The 19097-nt window shown below is 46.7% G+C and overlaps 1 protein-coding gene across 2 annotated transcripts in view; it reads right to left on the bottom strand.

Moving 5' to 3' along the window:
- The window catches only part of KIAA1328 (KIAA1328 ortholog), a 248065-nt gene that overhangs the window by 17506 nt on the left and 211462 nt on the right, over positions 1–19097 (bottom strand). The window contains exon 11 of one of the 2 annotated variants that reach the window (XM_087885494.1): positions 17225–18869. The exons of the other annotated variant lie outside the window; for it this stretch is intronic. Within the exon in view, the coding sequence (XP_087741620.1) occupies positions 18674–18869 (196 nt within the window). The 3' untranslated portion in view covers positions 17225–18673. Of the gene's footprint in view, positions 1–17224; positions 18870–19097 lie in introns of those variants that run through there. 2 annotated transcript variants of the gene reach the window in all.

The following is a 19097-nucleotide window of genomic DNA, read 5'->3' as shown; positions in this document are numbered from 1 at the left end:
TTGTAAACATATCCTTAAAAAGGTAGTAGCGACATTATATGTAACCGCTCTAAGCGATGTTAGTTCTGGCTATTCTTCCTCAGAAGGAAGAGTCTTGTAAACCATCAAAACGGCATCAGAACCGCCCTTCTAACTGACTTCCAAACTGCCCCCCGTTTTCTAACAGAAGAGCTGAAGAGAACCCTCCAAACTGCCTTCTGAACTGCCAACGGTTTTCTGTCACGAATCTCCTCTTATACTGTCGACTGTGACAGTTAGGGGAGGGTCTATAAAAACCCGGTAGATTCAAACCTATTAGCTGCTTTCGGATTGGCTTATTTACTTGTCCATTCCAAAAGCCATTAATAGGCCCAGCAATTGAGAAATAACTTTTCCCTCACACAAACCCTGCGATTTCAATCTTTCCTTAATAACATTATACCGAGGTGATGATGAGAGGGAGGGAGAGATGGATTGCGCCATTAGGTTTGTACCAGCAAATTTTGCCTTGGAAAAAAAAAATCTTCTTGAATGGGAGGGGAGAGAGAGAGAGAGGGAGGGAAAGAGAGAGGGAGGAGGAACAGAGAGGATGAGAGAAAGGGAGGGAGAGGAAGGGAAAGAGGGAGAGGGAGAAAAAGAGGGAGGGAAAGAGAGAGGGAGGAGGAAGAGAGAGGATGAGAGGAAGGGAGGGAGAGGAAGGGAAAGAGGGAGAGGGAGAAAAAGAGGGAGGGAAAGAGAGAGGGAGGAGGAAGAGAGAGGATGAGAGGAAGGGAGGGAGAGGAAGGGAAAGAGGGAAAGGGAGAAAAAGACAGAGGAAGGGAGAGGGAAAGAGTGTGAGAAAGGGAGAGAAGGAGGGAAAGGATGAGAGAAAGGGAGAGAGGGAGGGAAAGAGAGAGAGGAGGGAGAGAGGGTGAGAGAAAGGGAGAGGGAGGGGAAAAGAGAAGGAGGAGGGAGAGAGGGGATGAGAGAAAGGGAGAGAGGGAGGGAAAGAGGGAGAGGGAGAGAAAGACAGGGATGGAGAAGGAAAGAGAGTGTAAGAAAGGGAGAGAGAGGGAGGGAGAGAGAGGATGAGAGAAAGGGAGGGAGAGGGAGGGAAAGAGGGAGAGGGAGAAAAAGATAGAGGGAGGGAGGGAGGATAAGGGAAAGGGAGAGGGAAAGAGGGAAAGGGAGAAAAAGACAGAGGGAGGGAGAGGGAAAGAGTGTGAGAAAGGGAGAGAGGGAGGGAAAGAGAGAGAGGGGAGGGAGAGAGGGAGGGAAAGAGAGGGAGGAGGGAGAGAGGGGATGAGAGAAAGGGAGAGAGAGGGAGGGAAAGAGGGAGTGGGAGAAAAAGACAGAGGGAGGGAGGGAGGGAAAGAGGGTGAGAGAAAGGGAGAGGGAGGGAAAGAGGGAGAAAAAGACAGAGGGAGGGAGAGGGAAAGAGAGTGTGAGAAAGGGAGAGAGAAAGAAAGTGTGAGAAAGGTAGAGAGGGAGGGAGAGAGAGGATGAGAGAAAGGGAGAGAGGGAGGGAAAGAGAGGGGAAGGGAGAGAGAGGAGAGAGAGAGGATGAGAGCGAGAGGGAGGAAAAGAGGGAGAAAAAGACAGAGGGAGGGACGGAGGGAAAGAGAGAGGGAGAGAGAAAGGGAGAGAGAGAGAAGAAGAGAGAGGGGCAGTGGGAGAGATCACAAGAACGCTAAGGATTTCTGTATATAATGGATGTGAGGTTTGAAAGAACGAGGAGCTAAAAGATCTTGACAGCACGTTTCAGGGTCCTTAACCTTGCTGAATAAATGAATAAATCCTCATTTGGGAGAGACAAAAGAAATAAGTGCCACTGTTTCAAGTTCTTTTTGGCATGTTAAATGATCAGCAGGAGGGGAAGGAGAAAATGGCGAACCGAGCAGAATTTGCTCCATAAAAGAGTGAGACCGGAGAAAGGGTGCAGAGGAGAGTAACAAAAATTATTAGGGGATCGGAGGTTAAACCAGAAGAGAATATTCTGTAACTCGTGATTGAATTCTGGGTTCCTTGAAGCTCTGTGAGTTTGGTTGCTTTGTTGCAGACCTTTCATGACCCAACTAGGTAACCTCATCAGTGCTAGAAAGGAGTGGGATTTGAAGAGAGGAGGAGGGGGAGGAGGAGGAGGACTGTGGGGTCCTTGGTGCTCTCTGAGCTTGGATGTTTTCTTGCAGACGTTTCACGACCCAACTAGGTCGCATCATCAGTGCTAGTACTTGCGTAACCATAAAAATAATAATTTTGAAATTTCAAATTTAATTAAGATTTAATAATTTTGAAACCATTCAACCGTCCTTCTATGATAGCAGGAAAAACGAAGGTTGCACACAGACTATCTGTGCAAAGAAACCATGAAATATCCCATTTCTGCTCTGTGCCCTACTTTCAATTTTCAGTTCCTAATGCTGTTTGACACGTAACAGACCAGGATACCTCCAGCAAGGGCTTGTTGTTGTTGTTGTTGTTGTTGTTTTTCCCTTTGTGGCAAAGCGTTTTTTTCTGTTTTGAAAAACCCTCCCTTGAACTAGTCCCTTGAATAATTTCCCTGCCCCCCCACTCCCAAAGCAGAAAGAAACAGTTAGATTTGGGCACGACAACACACAAAGGAATCACAACATGGCAGCTGTGATTCAGACTTGCTGTTTCCAATTACACCAGGAATCTTGCAACCGTGTGTTTATTTTATGGCCTCTTTCTCCCAAAAATGTGAAAATAAATAAATAAATAAATAAATAAATAAATAAATAAATAAATAAATAAATAAATAAATAAATAAATAACCCTGCATTTTTGTTTGCAGCTTTGCCTAATGCCCACTGTTTTTGCAAATAATTTCCTACTGGGAGGAAATTGTTTCATGAATATGTATGTTTTTTGTTCCAACTGGCCTCTTGACATACAGATTTGTGTGTTTGTGTGTGTCTGTCTTGTGCATGTGTGTTATCAAAGAATAGCTCTTTTTCAAAAGGACAATGGCAGTTCTGTGTCCCCCTTGTTTTGAAATGCAAGACCAAAATGCAAATGTTAAACATGTAAAATGCCCCTTGTTTTAAAAATGCAAAAAAAAAAAAAAAAATGAAGATTGCTGTCATCCAGGGGTGAAATCTATTTTTTTTTGCTACCGGTTATGTGGGCGTGGCTTAATTAGTGGGCAGGGCTTGGCGGTAAGGTGACTGGGAGGGCGTGGCTTGTTGGTCAGGTGGGCGTGGCCAAGTCAATGTCACTTCTTTGCCCTTTTTTAACCTACAAAACACAACACAACACAACTGGCTCACCCACAATATAAAAGCAGCTGTGCTAGACCCAAAATGGCCCCTGCAACAAGCAGGAACCTCACACAGCCACAAAAAGCCCAAAAAAACAACTTTCACACTTTACATACACACAACACAACACAACACAACACAACTGGCTCACCCACAATGTAAAAGCAGCTGTGCTAGACCCAAAATGGCCCCTGCAACAAGCAGGAACCTCACACAGCCACAAAAAGCCCAAAAAACCAACTTTCATACTTCACACACACAAAATTCCACATACAGCTTTGTGAGATTTTGTGTGATTATGTAGATAGAGTGAAACACTACAGAAACACACTAAATCTCAGAAAGCTGCACAAATATTATTTTATTTTATTTTATTTTTATTTTTATATAAAAGCAGCTAAATTTAAAACTTCCTAAACTTTAAATGGCTAGGTCTAAAAAAAGAACAACTAAACCTGAACCGGGAGCATTTCACCCCTGCTGTCATCCCCACCCCACCCCACCCCCTTATCGGAGCCTGAATCTGCAGAGGACGAGCAGGAGCTGGAGCCTACGGAGATTGAGAGGGCGGCTTTGTTGGCTTCTGAGGAATGTGGGGAGGAGCAGGCCGAGGCAGCCCAAGGCACCTCAGGATTGGGACGCATGACCTAGAGAGGATAAGCAATGGACATGAGGAGCGACGGAGCTCAGGCGAGGAGCAAGGACTGCCGCCTCCTGATCCCTGAGCACGGAGAGTGGAGAGAAGGCGGGAACAGCGCAGGCCGAGCCAACAACTTGGGAGGAGAGCGCCTCTCCCCTCTTCACAAGGCACGCCTGGGGACTGAGATTGAAGGAGATGCTGTGGGGAGGGACATTTATCAGGAATAAATGCTGAATTGGTAGAGTTTGGTGTGCCAGTACAGACATTTGGAGTCTGCAGGACTGCTTGTTTCTCCCTTCCTTCGTGGACTCATTTCCCTGTTCCTTCGTTTTCCTAGACTGGGCGCAGCCAGAGGCTACTGTGTGTAAAAGTTGTATGTATGTATGTATGTATGTATGTATGTATGTATGTATGTATATGTATATATATTTCTTTTGAATATAAGGCGATGTAGTTTACATTGATCCAAAGTATTTGCAGATCATCTGGAGTTCACGACACTGACACAATTCAAAAGTTTTACGAATCTCAGGTAACAGCACAAAATAAAAAAGAGAGGAAGAATTTTTAATAAATATTACATTTATTTAAATTTGACCCACCCCCACCCCTGGCTAATAATAAAAGCCCGTGTCGATCTTTTGGGTTTTTTCCCCCCTCCTCTGGCCTGTTTAATACGGCATGTGAATTATTTATACTTTTTAACCTGGATTTTTTTATTTTTCTCAGTCCATCGTCAATCATTCGCATTTCAGAGGTTTTAGATTCCGAGGTAGATAACAAGGGAAATGGAGATTGGAAACTAAATATTGACTATTTTAAGAACGGAATTTTTTTAAAAAAAGAAAAAAGAAAAGAAATACTCGGTGGAGTTCTGGGAGGAGAACCAGTTTCAGGTGTTAAAAAAGAAAGAAAGAAAAAAAGCAAAATAATTTTGTACCTAACTATACCTTGTTGATTGAAGAGATTGATCGATTCCGCTGGGAAGAACCTGCAAGCAACATACATTTTTTGGTACTTAATGATAGTATTTTGATGTGGTTGGGTTGCTACACAGGAGGTGGGATTGGGAGAAAAGGACTCATAGAATCCAGGAATTGTGGGAGTGGAAGAGAGACGAGCCAATCTCTTCCGCCTGCAAGGAAACCAAATATATCAAAGGATCACCAAGAATGCTCCCACCAGAGCAAGCCACTTCTATATAAACAGAGACAATCCTCCTCGCTTCTAGCACTGATGCAGATACTTAATTGGGTCATGAAATGTCTGCAAGAAAACAACCAAGCTCAGAGAGCTCAAGGATCCCATAGTCCATTTCCTCTCCTCCTCCTCCTCCTCTCTGCAAACCCCACTCTCTTCTAGACTTGATGTTGTTACCTAGTTGGGTCATGAAACATCTGCAAGAAAACTACCAAACTCAGAGAGCACCAAGGACCCCACAGGCGTTCTCCTCCTCCTCCTCCTCCTCCTCCTCCTCCTCCTCCTCCTCCTCCTCCTCCTCCTCTTCCTCCTCCTCTTCACAAACCCCATTCCATTCTAGCACTGATGATGTTAACTAGTTGGGTCATGAAACGTCTGCAGGAAAACCACCAAACTCAGAGAGCACCAAGGACCCCACAGGCGTTGTCCTCCTCCTCCTCCTCTTCCTCTTCCTCTTCCTCCTCCTCCTCCTCCTCCTCCTCCTCCTCCTCCTCACAAACCCCATTCCATTCTAGCACTGATGATGTTAACTAGTTGGGTCATGAAACATCCACAAGAAAACCACCAAGCTCAGAGAGCACCAAGGACCCCGCTCTTCTATTCCCTGGGGAACCATCTACCCAGCATTCACACTTTCAGGAAATTCTATCACCCAGATAGAAGTTTCCTCTCTGCCGGACAGGCGACTGGGGCTGCCGTGAGCTCCTTGTCATGGCAAGCGGTGTATTGCGGGTCAGGCATCCACCTCCTTTTTCTAAATGCTCCCATCAGCAATCGAGGGCTGCTGGCCAGTCATTCAGAAGACCTCCCCCCCCTCCCCAGGGGCCCATTTTCACAACCTGATCTGCAATTAAGGAAACAATAACTAAAATTAAAACAGCTTGCTTTACGGGCTGGGTGCTCAATAATTAAAGAAGTGATTCTGGAGAGGTGGAAAGGAAGGGAGGAAGAGCACGCCACAAGAAACCCAACAGAGGAGGGAGACTGCAGAAAAGAGCCGGGGGTGCATGATATGATATGATATGATATGATATGATATGATATGATATGATATGGCATGGCATGGCATGGCATGGCATGGCATGGCATGGCATGGCATGGCATGGCATAGCATAGCATAACATAACATAACATAACATAACATAACAAAACATAACAAAACATAAGAGTTGGAAGGGACCTTGGAGGTCTTCTAGTCCAACCCCCTGCCCAGGCAGGAAACCCTACACCACTTCAGACAAATGGTTATCCAACCTCTTCTTAAAAACTTCCAGTCTTGGAGCATTCACAACTTCTGGAGGCAAGTCGTTCCACTGATTAATTGTTCTCACTGTCAGGAAGTTTCTCCTTAGTTCTAAGTTGCTTCTCTCCTTGGTTAGTTTCCACCCATTGCTTCTTGTCCTGCCCTCAGGTGCTTTGGAGAAGAGCTTGACTCCCGCTTCTTTGGGGCAGCCCTTGAGATATTGGAAGACTGCTATCATGTCTCCCCCAGTCCTTCTCTTCATTAGACTAGACAAACCCAGTTCCTGCAACTATTCTTCATATGTTTTAGCCTCCAGTCCCCTAATCATCTTTGTTATCCTTCTCTGCACTCTTTCGAGAGTCTCCACATCCTTTTTACATTGTGGCAACCAAAACTGAATGCAGGATTCCAAGTGTGGCCTTACCAAGACCTTATAAAGTGGTATTAACACTTCACGGGATTTTTATTCTATCCCTCTGTTGATGCAGCCCAGAACTGTGTTGGCTTTTTTGGCAGCTGCTGCACACGGCTGGCTCCTATCTAAATGGTTGTCCATGCCAAGATCCTTCTCGCAATTACTACTATTGAGCAAGGTACCACCTATACTGTACCTGTGCATTTGGTTTTTCTTGCCTAAATGTAGAACCTTGCTTTTTTCTCCATTGAATTTCATTTTGTTAGATGGCCATCATAAATTCACTCCTGGTGAAGAAGGAAGATGATTAATGGAGGCTGTAGAAAGATGGAGGAAGTTTTGGGTCTCCTTTAACGATAGTTGGATGTCTTAGAGCAGTGTTTCACAACCTCTGCAACTTTAGGATGGGTGGACTTCAACTCCCCGAGAGCATCAAGGACCCCACAATTGACATATTGATGATGTGACCCAGTTGGATCACCAACAACCAAGAGAGCACCAAGGACCCCACAATCAACCTCCTCCACTCTGCAAACTCCCTCCTTTCTAGAACGGATGACGTTACCTACTTTGGTAATGAAACGTCTGCAGTAGCAACTAAGCTTTGATAACACCTGTTGTGGCCCACCAACTGCCAGTGGAACTGGCAGCAGACTCGGACAGTGAGGAGGTTGGGGAGGAACTTGGGCCAGTTCTAGAATCTGGGGAAGGCTCCGATGGATGCTCTGTGTCAGATGCAGAGATAGAGTCAGGACCATCCGACATTTCCAAGCCACCGGAGAGGCAGCTGTCTTCGGAAGCTGAGACAAATGGGGAGGAAGAACAGCTGGGGCCTGTTCAAGTTGCATGCATGCGCAGAGCTGTTAGGAGAGGAGAATAACGCAGGACAAGGAGTCGACTCGGGAAGCAAAGCACATGTGGATGCTGAATGGCCCCTCCTTGGCTGGGGAATAAATAGAAGGAAAAGGGGAGTGGTGGTCGTAGGAGACAACCGTTCGGATTTCTGAAGATTTTGCTCATGGTGTTTCGTGCCACAAAGACTGCTTGCCAGAACTTAATTTGCAGCCTTTCGGCTGGGAGCTCACGGCCTTGCAATTATTGCAAGGAACTGATAAAGTCTGTTACTGTCGTTAACTCCTTGAAGGACTATTGCCTGGACTTTTCGGTGGCTGAATGCCATTAATTCACAAGAGGTAAATAAAGAGGGTTTTTCGTGACAAGGAGTCTGTTTCTTGCTTCTGCTAAGGCTGGGTCAGAACAACACATAGGGCCCAACAGTCCTCCTCCTCCTCCTCCTCCTCCTCCACTACTCTGCACTTGTCCAGAGAGTCACTAACAGTGAAGACTGATTAGAAGACACCAAGGGCAATATCTGGAAGACTTCTTCCTAACCAAACAGGGTTAGTTCCAGGTTAAGGATGAAATAAGCTAATCCTCAATTTACAACCATTCTTTTAGTGACCATTCAAAGTTACAATGGCACCAAAACAAGTGGCTTATGTCCAGCGGTGGGAACAACCGGTTCTCTGCCCTAATGACCAGCCAGGTAGACGTGGCTCAGTGGTGCTGTGACCGTGTTGGCGTGGCCAACTCAACCTCACTCACTGTTACAATGTAATAAGGGTTAACCAGAGAGGCAGTTTCTGTAAGCAGGGCAATAAAGATTAGGCTAGAAATACCACCAGAATGCTTCCTTCCTGCCTTCCTTACAGGATTAGCCCTGTGAAGTGGGAAAAAAATAAAATAAAATTTCTTCCAACAACTGGTTCTCCGAACTGCTTAGAAAGTTAACAACCGGTTCTCCCGAATAGGTGCAAACCGGCTGAATCCCACCACTGCTTATGTCCATTTTTAACACTTCCAACCGTTGCAGCATCTCCAGGGTCATGTGATCAAAATGCAGATGTTTGGCAACTGACTCATATTTACGACAGTCATGGCGTCCCCAAGGTCACATGATCCCCTTTTGCGACCTTCTGGATGAGCAAAGTCAACGGGGAAGCCAGATTCATTTAATGACCACATTCCTGACTTAACAGTTGCAGCGATTCCCTTAACAAGAGCGGCAAGGCAAGTTGTAAAATTGGGGCAAAACTCTCCCTTAAGTGCCACCTTACTTAGCGACATAAATTTTGGACTCCGTTGTGGTTGTAAGCCAAGGACCCCCTGTATGGAAAGAAAGAGAGAGGTATGCAAGGGATGTAGGGAAAGTTTCTGGCTTTATATGCTTACAACAGAGATGAAAACTGCACCCCACCCCCCCCCAAAAAACCGTCGTCTTTGCCACCCAGATTTTCACTCCAACATTTTGCTACTTGGCAGCAAAAAGCCCAAATGAAAGGGTAATGTTCTTGAAAACCTTTGAAGCACATCTGTCAACGTCTGGGCCAGATGTGAGCCGAGACGTACGGCAAATAAAGCGGAAAGGCCAAGTTTTTATAAAGGCATCTGGGTAATTTATTAAATTAAAATGTCACGGGTTTCTCTTTAAGGGAGCTAATGAGGGCGAAGTTGGGTTTATAAAACTGTTTGACGGAAGAGGCGGAAGGAAGTGTCTGACGAATGTACAGATCCATCACTTTGCAATGTAGACCCTGATTAAAGTGGGTTATAGACCCGGGAATAGATAACGGGGATATTTATGGGGAAATCAAGGCGGAAGAATAACTAAGAAACACAGCAGAAAGACAGACAACTCAATCGGTCTCGCACAGGGGACACCGAGGCCCATATGGCTGGGCCCATGGGACCCTCCCTCCACCTGTATTAACACAGCTAATTCCCCATTTTGGAATTCCTCAGCTCCAGGAAATTTTTACAATATTGTTTTGATGGGTTTTAAAACTTTCAGTCCCAAATTATTCTGATTTCAGTGTTTTCATTTTAGTGGGGAATATTGTAGGCTGCCCAGGCAGGGGTGAAATCCAGCAGGTTCTGACAGGTTCTGGAGAACCGGTTGCGGAAATTTTGAGCTGTTTGGAGAACCGGCAAATACCACCTCTGGCTGGCCCCAGAGTTGGGTGGGAATGGGGATTTTGCAGTATCCTTCCCCTGCCACGCCCACCAAGCCACACCCACCAAGCCACACCCCGCCCACCAAGCCACGCCCACAGAACCAGTAGTAAAAAGAAATGGATTTCACCATTGCACCCAGGGTGTCTCTTGGAGGGAGATGGAGAGTTAAGAAATAATGAAATATAAATCAATAAACAATCCCCGTGGTCCCGTGATCAAAATTCAGATGTTTGACTCGCATTTATGACGGTTGCAATGTCCCGGGGTCAAATGATCCCCTTTTGCGACCTTCTGACAAGCCAAGTCCATGGGGAAGCCGGTTTCACTGAACAACCGTGTGACTAACTGAACCACCGCAGTGATTCACTTAACAACTCAGGCGAGAAAAGTAATAAAACGGGGCAAAGCTCACTTAACAACTATCTCTCTTAGCCACGGAAACTTTGGGCTCCATGGCGGTTGTAACTCGAGGACAAACGGTCCAGGAATTCCTGATTGAATGTTTCCAAGTGGAGAACTTTTAAATTTAAAGGGACTATCCCGAGAGACCGCTTTGGCTGGTTGAAGTTTTTGATTCTCGCGGATTTCTTTTGACGGATTGGAAAGAGAGCGGGGGGGCGGGGGGGAGAAAAAAAATCTCATTTCTGTTTTTCCCCCCGTCACCGATTCCCGTCCGTTTCTATTTGACAGTCATTGATTCTTCCGTCTCCCCTTCCTGCCCCGAGGCTGTAAATGGTTTTTAATAACTTCAGTTTCATAATGTTGGGTGACAAAGTACCATCTGCTCGGCAGGGGTGACCGAGTGTTGTTTGCACAATCCCTGTCGAAAATGACAGGCGTTCGGAGTTTGGGCTTCAGAAGGCTACACGTGTCAGGGGTTAATGGGAGTTTAATGGAAGTTGTCAATAACTCCGGTAATAGTGGGGGGTTTCGCACCGGGCACTATCCTTCTGCGGAGCCTCCAGACTAGGTGAAGAAATATGCAGAACTGGGTGGAAAATCAATCAATCAATCGTTCAAAAAGAGTAGAGCGGGAAGGGATCTTAGAGGTCTTCTAGTCCAACCCCGTGTTAAAGCAAGAGACTCTAAACCAGGGGTAGTATTCACTTAATTTCCCTACCGGTTCGCAAATGTGACCATGTGCCCGGCCTTCTGCGCATGCACTCGGCCTCAAAAAACCTGCCTAAATAGGGTGGCATAGAGCCGGGGCGGATGGGCGTGGTCTACTCACAATTTCCGCTACCAGTTCAGATGAACCGGTCTAAACCAGCTGAATACCACCTCTGCTCTAAACCATTTCGAACAAGTGTCGGTCGGGTCTTTTCTGAAAAGCCTCCAGTGATGGAGAATCCATAACTTCTGGTGGCAAGCTGTTCCACTGGTTAATTAACGGAATGACAGAGTTGAAAGGGACCTTGGAAGGTCTTCTAGTCCAGGTGTCAGCAACCTGAAGCTCCGGAGCCGCATGCGGCTCTTTGGGCCCTCTACTAGCTCGCCCCATCATTCTCCCTCTCCTCCCAGTCACTCCTTGCCTGGCCTGAGAAGGTAAGGGCGATGGCGGGGGAAGAAGCAGCCAGGGCAGAGACAGAGAGATACAGAGAGGGCGGGGAGAGGGGGGGAGGGAGGGGGAGAGAGAGAGGGAGAGAGATCAAAAGAGTTTTGGGATTCCCGGTATTTTTTAACAACTGGTTCTCTGTCTTAATGACTGGCTGGGTAGGCGTGGCTGGGGGGGGTGTCATGTGACTAGTAGAAGTGAGTGATGTCGAGTTGGCCACACCCACCCAGGTTTGGTGGCTCCCGATGTCTTCTTTTCTGTGGGAAATGGGCCCAAATGGTTCTTTGAATATTTAAGGTTGCAGACTCCTGTTCTAGTCCAACCCCCTGATGAAACAGGAGATCCTATACCAGTGATGGCTAGCCTTTTTGCCATCGTGTGCCAGGAGGGGTGGTGGTGGGGGAGGTTTGCATGTGTGCACGCCCACACCCATAATTCTATGCGCCCCGCCCTGCGCATGTGCCCCCCCCCACTCCTGGCACACGATGGCCCGGTAGGCCCGTTTTTCTTTCTCACCTGGCTCCAGATCCTCTCTATGCATCTGGGGAGGGCGAAAACAGCCTTCCCCACCCCCTCGGAGGTCCTCCAGATCCCCAAAACGGCCCATTTCCCAGCTTCTGGTTGGACAGGGAGTGACATTTTTTGCTGTCCCTCCTCTCTAGGAGTATCTGGAGGCTGGGGACAGCAAAAAAAGTCACTTCCTGTTCAATCGGAAGTTGGGAAACGGGCCGTTTCGGGCCTCCAAGGGGGTGGGGAAGGCTGTTTTCGCCCTCCCCAGATGCATAGAGAGGATCTGGAGCCAGTTGAGAAGGAAAAACAGGCCTTCCCCACCCCCCCATGTCCTCCAGAGGCAGGAAACATCCTGTTTCCCTACTTCTGGTGGGTCCAGAAGGCCCGGAAATCAGCTGGCTGGCACGTGCATGCGTGCCGGAGCTGAGCTGGCATGCCCATTGATATGGCTACACGTGCCACCTGTGGCACGTGTGCCATAGGTTCGCCATCACGGCACTATACCATTTCAGACAAGTGACTGTCCAGTCTTTTCTTAAAAAACTTCCAGTGATGGAGCACCTACAACTTTTGGAGGCCAAGTTATTCCATTGATTGTTCTCACTGTTAGGAAATTTCTCCTTAATTCTTGCATAGATCTGGATAATATGTCTCCCTCTTGGCCTAAATCAGAATAACAGAGCTGGAAGGGACCTCGGAGGTCTTCTAGTCCAACCCCCGGTTGAGCAGGAAGCCTTACACCATTTCAGACAAATGACTGTCCAATCTCTTCTTAAAAACCTGCCGTGTTGGAGCGCCCACGACGTCTGGAGGCAAGCCGTTTACAGGAGTAAATAAGAGTACAGCACAGTTGGAAGGGACCTTGGAGGTCATCTAGTCCAACCCCCTGCTCAGGCAGGAAACCCTGTACCATTTCAGACGATCTCTTCTTAAAGACCTCCAGGGCTGGAGCACCCACGACCTCTGGTGGCAAGGTGTTCCACGGATAAATTGTTCCAATTGTCAGGAAGTTTCTCCTTAATGCTAAGTTGGGTTCAGCAATCAGCAACCGAGGCCCAGACTATGACACTAAGATTGTGCGGAAGTGATGCAGATGGACAAGGAGACGAGGGTCAGTATTGATGCTCTTAATGTATGCGCCGTGGCAGATGCTTATATGGACATCTGCCATTTGTCACGGCCACACTTCGATAAAGCCAGGCGTCAACCATCTTCCCGACTTCCTTCAAATTTGCATAATTAAAACGGGATTTTTTGGGGGGGCTCTGCTCAGGCACAACCTTTTGATGCTGCCGACCCTGACAGTGTGGTGGGATATTGTGTGTATGTGCGTGGTTTTTTTTTTTTTTTTTAGAGCTGACCTTCACCTACAGATGGATTTTTATTTTTTAAAGCAGTCAAGTTGAAAGTGGAGGACGAAAGGGATCTTAAGAGATCTGAGGGTGGATTCCACAATGGCTGGTTCCTTCCCTAGCAAATCCCCAAAACAGGTGTAATGCAACAATTTTGTGCTGCCTTCATTAAAAAAGATTGTTGTGCTTTTTTTTTTTTTAAATTCTTTTGGACTTTTGCATTTTAATTCCCCCCCCCCCGAATAAAAACAGAAGGAAAAAAAAGAGAAAGGAAGTTGACCGCCGTCCTTTCCAAAGGCTGTCGGACAGTCAAATGGACGGCATTGATCTGACCTGTTTATCAAGAACTTTATTGAGAGTCCCTGGGTTCGATATTAAAAGAGGTGAAGTATTGGTGTGTCAACCCTGCAGCTGACCTAACCGAAGCCATTTTGACCACTTCAGTGTTGCCACACTGGAGCTGAGGGATACAGAGGGGGGGGATTAGAGATAGCTGGGGTCTTGTAGCCAAAACAAAATACTTTCTCTTGGGAACCAAGGACATTCTCACACCTGGTCAGAGAGAGGAGGAGTGATGTCACCAGGCAACCAGACAGCAACTTGATTGGACCATGTGACTGACTGTTTGGGGTTGAGGGAAAAACTTTTACTTTTAATTAGGTGAAAACCGCGGGAATCTTCAGAGTCGGTTTTCACCAGAACTGTGCCAATATGACATATCCAATAAAACTATTCTTTGAGGAAGCTCCCTGCCTCGGAGTTTGGTTTGCTGTTGGGTGTGTTACTTGGAACCCTGGCATGGTGTAGATTAAGACCTGGAGGCGAACAATCGCGCCGGGAGAAGTGTGGCGGGAGGAAAATTCGAAAACATCTTGTCAGCCCTGAAGCCATTTTTTAGGTTGGAGCCATTTTGGGGGCATCTTCAGGGCTGCCACAACAAGGCTGGTTGGAGCTGTGAGAACGTAAGGGGGGAGATAGAGATACCTGGGGATGTGTAGCCAAAACAACATTCTTTCCCGGGAGAGCCAAGGACGTTCTACCAGGTGTTGGAGAGGCGTGGACCAAAGCCAGACAGGATGGTGACTGCGACCTGGTTCGACCATGTGACGGCCTGAGGGGAAGAACTTTGGGGTTTGATTTGAATGGGGAAAACCTTGGGTCCTTCAGAGTCAAGTTTTTCCCAGATGTGCAAATATGACAGGCCTAATAAATCTATACTTTGAGGAATATGTCCGCCTCGGAGTTTTGTTTCCGTTGGGTGTGTTAACTGGAACCTTGACACACCTTTTCGAAGTTTGAAAAGAGCGGGTGGGGAGGGATAAAACCACAGAGTGGAAGGACAATTTCGTATGGGAGGTGCCACATTACGAAGCGGAGATAGAATTGCTGAGATAATCTTCAACTTACAACAGTTCGTTTAGTGACCGTTTGAAGTTACAACGGCATTATGACCATTGCCGCATCCCCAGGGTCATGTGATCAAAATTCGGACGCTTGGCAACTCATATTTATGACGATGACAGTGTCCCAGGGTCACGTGATCCTCTTTGGCGGCCTTCTGATGAGCGAAGTCCATTGGGGAGGCCAGTTTCGCTTAACAACCGGGATCCTAACTTAGCATCTGCAGTGATTCGCTTAACGACGGTGGCAAGAAAGGTAGTAAAATAGGGCAAAACTCACATAACAACTGTCTCACTTGGCCACGGGAGTTTTGGGCTCAATCGCAGCCGTAGGTTGAGGACTGCCTGTATACTGAGCTCCTGATCACTTTTGCAACCCCTGTGATTAAATGACAGAAAGATTGGGGTGAGGATTTACATTCCTCAGTAAGCTATGAATTCTGGGAGTTGAAGTCTCAAAGCTGTCAAGGTTGGACATCCCTGGTCTAAACCAATGGACCCGTTGCCATTGCAAGCATCTTCACCAGAACGTCTTCAGGCCCACCTCAAAGGTTGGTCCATTAGCAGGATTGGAGCAGATCAGAGGGAGAAGGGAAATTCAAGAGGACGAAAGGGATCTTAAGAGATCGGAGGGTGGACCCCACAATGCCTGCTTCCTTCTCTAGCAGGCCCCCAAAACAGGCGCAATGCAACAATTTTGTGTTGCCTTCATGCTACACAAGAGACGGCTCTCCGTTGTTCTTTATGCCACTGGCTACCATTCTGATACGTATTTATTTATTTATCAGATTTATGTAAATGAAAAGAGAGCAAAATTTCTGTAAGTGAAAAGAGAGGCTATTCAAGATCTACTGTACAGCAGGAGGGCAATTCTGGTGGGCTGCGCAAGCGCCCCCCAACCTTGTTTTAGAATACCTCGTAGGGCCCACTCTTCCAAGGGCTACAGGACCAAGGATGAGCTAGCCAGACCATCTGAAATCAGCTGGACAGTCTTATGTTGAGTCCAGTCCAAAGCCAGCAAGAGAGTCCAAATTTCAGCCTTTTTCCTATTTTAACCTGTAATCTCTAATGCTGTGGAAGAAGTCTAGGATTTAATTACAATGTTAGGAAATAGCTATTACCTAACTGGTTGGGTTGGAAATATATATAAACCATCAATGCATGTTTGCAGTCAAAATGTATTGTATAGCTTTAAGGCTGTAATGCTGTATTGCATCATACTGTATACTGTATTCTTATTGGCTAGCTCTGTAGCCAATCCCCATAAGAGGAAGCTTGAATCATGGCTTATTTTTCTTACTGCATTCTTATTACATTCTTATTGTTATCTCTGCTTCTCTCTGCATGATCACTGCCTGATCATTGCTACTTCTTGTTATTTTCTACTGTTTACTGAATGTTTTCATGCTGTATTTGTTCTTGTTTGCAACTATAAAAAGAACTGTTTTATTGCATATGACTACAACAACTGGTAAGAAGACTTTGTTCCTGAAATATCCCTGGATTGACATTTTAACTATCTTTATCTGTGTATGACCTGGATTGTTTATTGGACTTTGCTTTACTTTTTCCCAAAAGTAAAAGGATATCACAATTTAGTTTGTCTGAGTATTGACAGTGCTTATTCATTATCACTCCCAGCCGTTTTCATGTGCACACCCTTGTTACTCAAGGGTTACTCTGCACCTATTCCCCAACAGTCTTCCCACAATCTCACACAAGAGAAGGAACCTTGGGATCTCATGCCTGGAGAATAGCAGTGTGTTCTGAGAAACCAAGAACTGGTTTCAATGGTCTAAACCAGTGGTCTCTTTTCTTCACCATGGAACCCCTTGAAATACCTTATGCGGTCACGGATCACCCTCCCAACACTTAATATTTAAATCATAACATTTCTCCAAGCCTTCGCAGACCCTCTGTGAGGATATCATGGCCCCCACAGGGCTCCGTGCACCACAGGTTGAGAACCACGGGTCTCCAATCTTGGCAACTTTTAAGACTTGTGGACTTCAACTCCCAGAATTCCCCAGTCAGCTATGAATTCTGGGAGTTGAAGTCCATGGGTTTCATAGTTGTCAAGGTTGGATACCCCTGGTCTAAACCAATGAAGGATGGACCCATTGCTGCCACCAGTATCTTCATCATAACATCTCCAGGTCCACCTCAAAGGTTGGTCCTTTGGGAGGACTGGAGCAGACCAGAGGGAGAAGGGGAATTCAGAGGACGAAAGGGATCTTAAGAGATCTGAGGGTGGATTCCACAATGGCTGGTTCCTTCTCTAGCAAATCCCCAAAACAGGTGTAATGCAACAATTTTGTGTTGCCTTCATGCTACACAAGAGACAGATCTCCCTGTTGTTCTTCATGCCACTGGCTACCATTCTGACAGGTATTTATTTATTTATCAGATTTTAAAACTGATGTATCTGTTATATCCTGATAGAAAAAGACAATTGCATTGAGCGGAGAATGACTGCCGATTCTGGAATCTACAATTGTTTCCTTTAAAAAAAAAAAAAAACACCAATTTTACATCTTTCTTTAAGTAATGGAGCAGCAGTGAGGGGGAAGCTCCTTCGAAAACCAACTGGAACAGCTACAGCATGAATAATTAAAGTCAGAAGGCGAAACATGCATTACCAGGGGTGAGTGGAAATAATTACTGATTCGTCTTTATTTACAACATCAAGGCAAGAGGTTGCAGAAATGAAGGAAGCCTTTTAGACCCAGGAAACACGGAGTGAATTAATTTCGCCCTGCAAGTCCGGTGCTTTCTCTCTCGACCGTGAACGGAGCAGCTCCGATGGAGATGCTCCGTTCTGCTTTAAGAGAGTAAGCAAATGAAATGAAGGGGAGAATGGTATTTCAGACATACTGTATCCGATGCGCCCTGGATTTATTTATTGTCTTTAAAGAGGCATCTTCTATCAAAGGCTCATTAACTGGGAAGAAAACCATTGAAGTGCAGAGAGCTACTTTTAAGTTACCTGCCTAAAAAGACCAGGGAAACGGTTCGTAATTCCCGGGGATGTATTTTTGGAAAACGCACTGCGCTCTCCGTTTCAAAGGTTGCTTTGCAAATGGAAAATTATACTGCTGGAATGGCCTTGGATATGTGAAAGAGAGACAAAGAGAGGGAGAGAGAGGAGGAGAGAGGGAGAGGGAGAAAGGAGAGGAAGAGGGAAAGGGAGAGAGAGGGAGAGGAGTGGAGAGGAAGGAAAGGAGAGGAGAGAGAAAAGGAAAGGAAGGAAGGGAGAGGAGGAAAAGGAGAGAAAGAAGAAAAGGGAGAGAGAGTTGGAGAGGGAAAGAGAGGGAGAGAGAAGGAAGGAGAGGGAGAAAGAGAGAGAGAGAGAGGAGAGGACAGAGGGAGGAAGGAGAGGAAGAGGGAGAGAGAGGGAGGGAGGAAAGGAGAGGGAAAAAGAGGAAGGGAGAGGAGAGGGAAAAGGAGAGAGAAGAAAAGGAAGAGAGAGTTGGAGGGAGAGGGAAAGAGAGGGAGAGGAAGACAGAAGAAAGGAGAGGGAGAAAGAGAGAGAGGGAGGGGGAGGATGGAGGGGAGAGGAAGAAAGAGGGCAAGGGAGAGGAAGGGAGGAAGGAAGGAAGGAGAGGGAAAGACAGAGAGAGGGAGGGAGGAAGGAGGAAGAGGGAGAAAAGGAGGGGACAAGAAGAGAGAAAGGGAGGGAAGGAAGGAGGAAGGAACGGAGTAAAGAGGGAGAGGGAGGGAGCGGAGAGGGAGGGCGAGAGAGGGAGACTAAGCCCTGGAAAACGATTTCCACCATTAAAAAAAAAAAAAATCAAAAATCAATAAGGAAACACCGATCCTTTGCACAACGACGTGACTTTTCCGCCCCCTTCAGCAATGAAATCCCCGGAAGAGAAAAATCCCCCTGGAAAGTTTCCACTAACACTCCATGCAGTTCGTCTCTATCATGATTCAGAGGTGGGAGAGGGGAGCTACCGTCTTCGCTTCTCTAAGGGGAGAGAGAGAGAGAGGAGACAATCGTCGGTCAGACAAATAATTTAAAAGATCCTGAAGACGTCCACGCACCCAGACGAGAAAAGAGGAAGGCGTTAAAAAAAAAACAGTCCTCGGAGCCCCCCAAGGCCCTCAAATGAAAAAAATTTCCTCCAAAATCCGGCTCTCTTCCAAATCGGCCAGCCCGTTCTTGGGTCTGGGGGATCTCCAATCCCAGCGGGGGTTCCCGCCGGTTCTGCTCTGGGGCTGGATCCCTCTGGGAAAGCTGTGGTGATCTTCCTGCCTCGGGCTCATGGCAGCCACCAGGTCCAGGAGAGAAGTCTCGTATCTGGAGGAGAGAGGATAAGACGTGAAGGTTATCTCGTTTTCTCTGGCATGGAGACGAATTAGCCAGGGGAACAGCTTGCCACCAGAAGTTGCGGGTGTTCCATCATTGGAGGTTTTTAGGAAGACACTGGACAGCCACTTGTCTGGAATGGTATGAGGTCTACTGCTTGAGTAAGGGGGGTGGACTAGAAAACCTCCAAGGCCCCTTCCAACTCTGTCATTAAGGCCG

The sequence above is a fragment of the Pantherophis guttatus genome, chromosome 2 (assembly GCF_059756535.1).
Source record: "Pantherophis guttatus breed Tessera chromosome 2, ASM5975653v1, whole genome shotgun sequence".
NCBI lineage: Eukaryota > Metazoa > Chordata > Lepidosauria > Squamata > Colubridae > Pantherophis > Pantherophis guttatus.
The sequence above is the reverse complement of the archived record's forward strand: the minus strand, read 5'-3'. Positions and strand labels throughout refer to the sequence as shown.